This window comes from Calidris pugnax, unplaced genomic scaffold (genome assembly GCF_001431845.1).
Source record: "Calidris pugnax isolate Ruff unplaced genomic scaffold, ASM143184v1 scaffold281, whole genome shotgun sequence".
NCBI lineage: Eukaryota > Metazoa > Chordata > Aves > Charadriiformes > Scolopacidae > Calidris > Calidris pugnax.
Genome location: NW_015091028.1, coordinates 32668 through 34248, shown reverse-complemented (window position 1 = coordinate 34248; position 1581 = coordinate 32668). Strand labels below are relative to the sequence as shown.

The 1581-nt window shown below is 64.6% G+C and overlaps 1 protein-coding gene across 1 annotated transcript; it reads left to right on the top strand.

The window, feature by feature from the left end:
- Window positions 1-980: 980 nt before the first annotated feature.
- LOC106896186 (cbp/p300-interacting transactivator 1-like) lies at window positions 981-1472 on the top strand. The gene has a single exon (XM_014955967.1). It carries the CDS (start codon window positions 981-983, stop codon window positions 1470-1472), a length of 492 nt encoding a protein of 163 aa, XP_014811453.1.
- Window positions 1473-1581: the final 109 nt, after the last annotated feature.

Below are 1581 nucleotides of genomic sequence, written 5' to 3'. Positions count from 1 at the left end.
CATCACGCTGGAATAAATAGCAAGGCGAAGGGACTCCCAGCCTGGCCTGGCTTTGTTTTGAGCTCTTGTTTTTCACTGCCGATCCAGACAACAGTAAATGTAGCATGGAGTGAGTTCAGCTGGATGAGGTTCCCGTGTCCCTGCAGGGTGACTCCTGACCCCCTCCCTGCTTCTCCCCTGGTGCTTGCTGCAGTGCAGTGGAGGCGACCGGCCTTGTGGAATGACCGCTGGCAGGAGGCTTGGTGCTGCCATCAGCACAGCAAAGGCTCTCAGTGCCCAGGGGAGATGTCAGCCCTGCAGATCATTCAGCCAGGAGAAAAGTGGGGTATGAGAGAGCAGAGAAGCCAGCTACCCCCTCTGACCCACCTTGGGGTCCCGTGTACTCTGTCCCTGCACAGGGGGCTGCGGGAGCTGCTTCAGGAACACCACTGGCAAAAAAAAAATTACAGGAAACGCCCCAAGGATCAAACATGGTGACACCAAATAGGGTTTTGGTGAGGAGCAGGGAGAGCTGCGCCTGGGTATGGGACTGTAGGGATATAACACCCTGAACCAGGCAGGTTGCCCACCCACAGCTGGGGAAACTGAGGCAAGGAGTAAAGTATCCCCTCTGCCATCTCTGTCCACATCCACCAATGTGAAGAAGGCAACTGTAGCTCAGTTTGGTGCAAAGCAAGAGAAATGCAAAGGGTGAGAAAAGGCTTGGAAGGTACCCCCAGTGCCCCCTCAACAGACCCCCTCACATGCAAATCCCCCTCTAGACGGCTGTGGGCACCAGCCCACATCACCCTTGCCAGCCCTGGCACCAACAGAACCCCCTTCTTGCCCCATCCCAGCCTGGGTGGGGGGATGTGGGTGTTCCCATCCAAGAGGTTGGGAAGCAGGCAGGAGAACATGGCGGGGCTGGGTGTGTCCAGACTGGATGGGAAGCATGGGAGGTACCAGCCTGGATGGGGTGACATGGCGGGTCCTCAGCCTGAATGGGGAGGAAACCGAGGGACCCAGCCTGGAAGGGGGGAACACGGGGGTTCGGCCTGGGACAGGTCTCCCCCCCGGGCAACCAAGGACCGCGAGGGGGCGGCGACCTTGCGCTACCCCGCCGGTACCGGGGCCGGCAAACTGCCGGCCTCCGCGGGGGGGGGCTCCGTTGGCCCCCGTCGCCCCCTGGGCTCTGCGGGCGGGTCCCCACCTCCTGGTCAGTGTGCACCTCCAGAAACGCATCGGGCCGCGGGGGGGGAGGGTCCGGTGGCCCCCGAGCCCGGCTAGCCACCCAGCCGTGGCTCGGCGACGCAGCTGTGGGGCGCGGGGAGTCAGCCGCCGGCACCGGCATCGTCGACTCGGACCCTCTGTACGAGGCGGTGCTGAGGACGCTGGTGCTGGAGCTTGGCCTCGACGCGGCGGACGAGCTGCCAGAGCTCTGGCTCGGCCAGCACGAGTTCGACTTGCCCGCGGACCTGCCGGCCGTCTGCTGAGGCTGGGGGGCGCTCCCGCGCCGCCCTCAGTGGGGGCCTGCCGTCCGGTGCCGCCGGGCGCGGGGAGCGCCCCGGACTCCCCACGGGGATCTCGGGCCGGCGCTGCCGT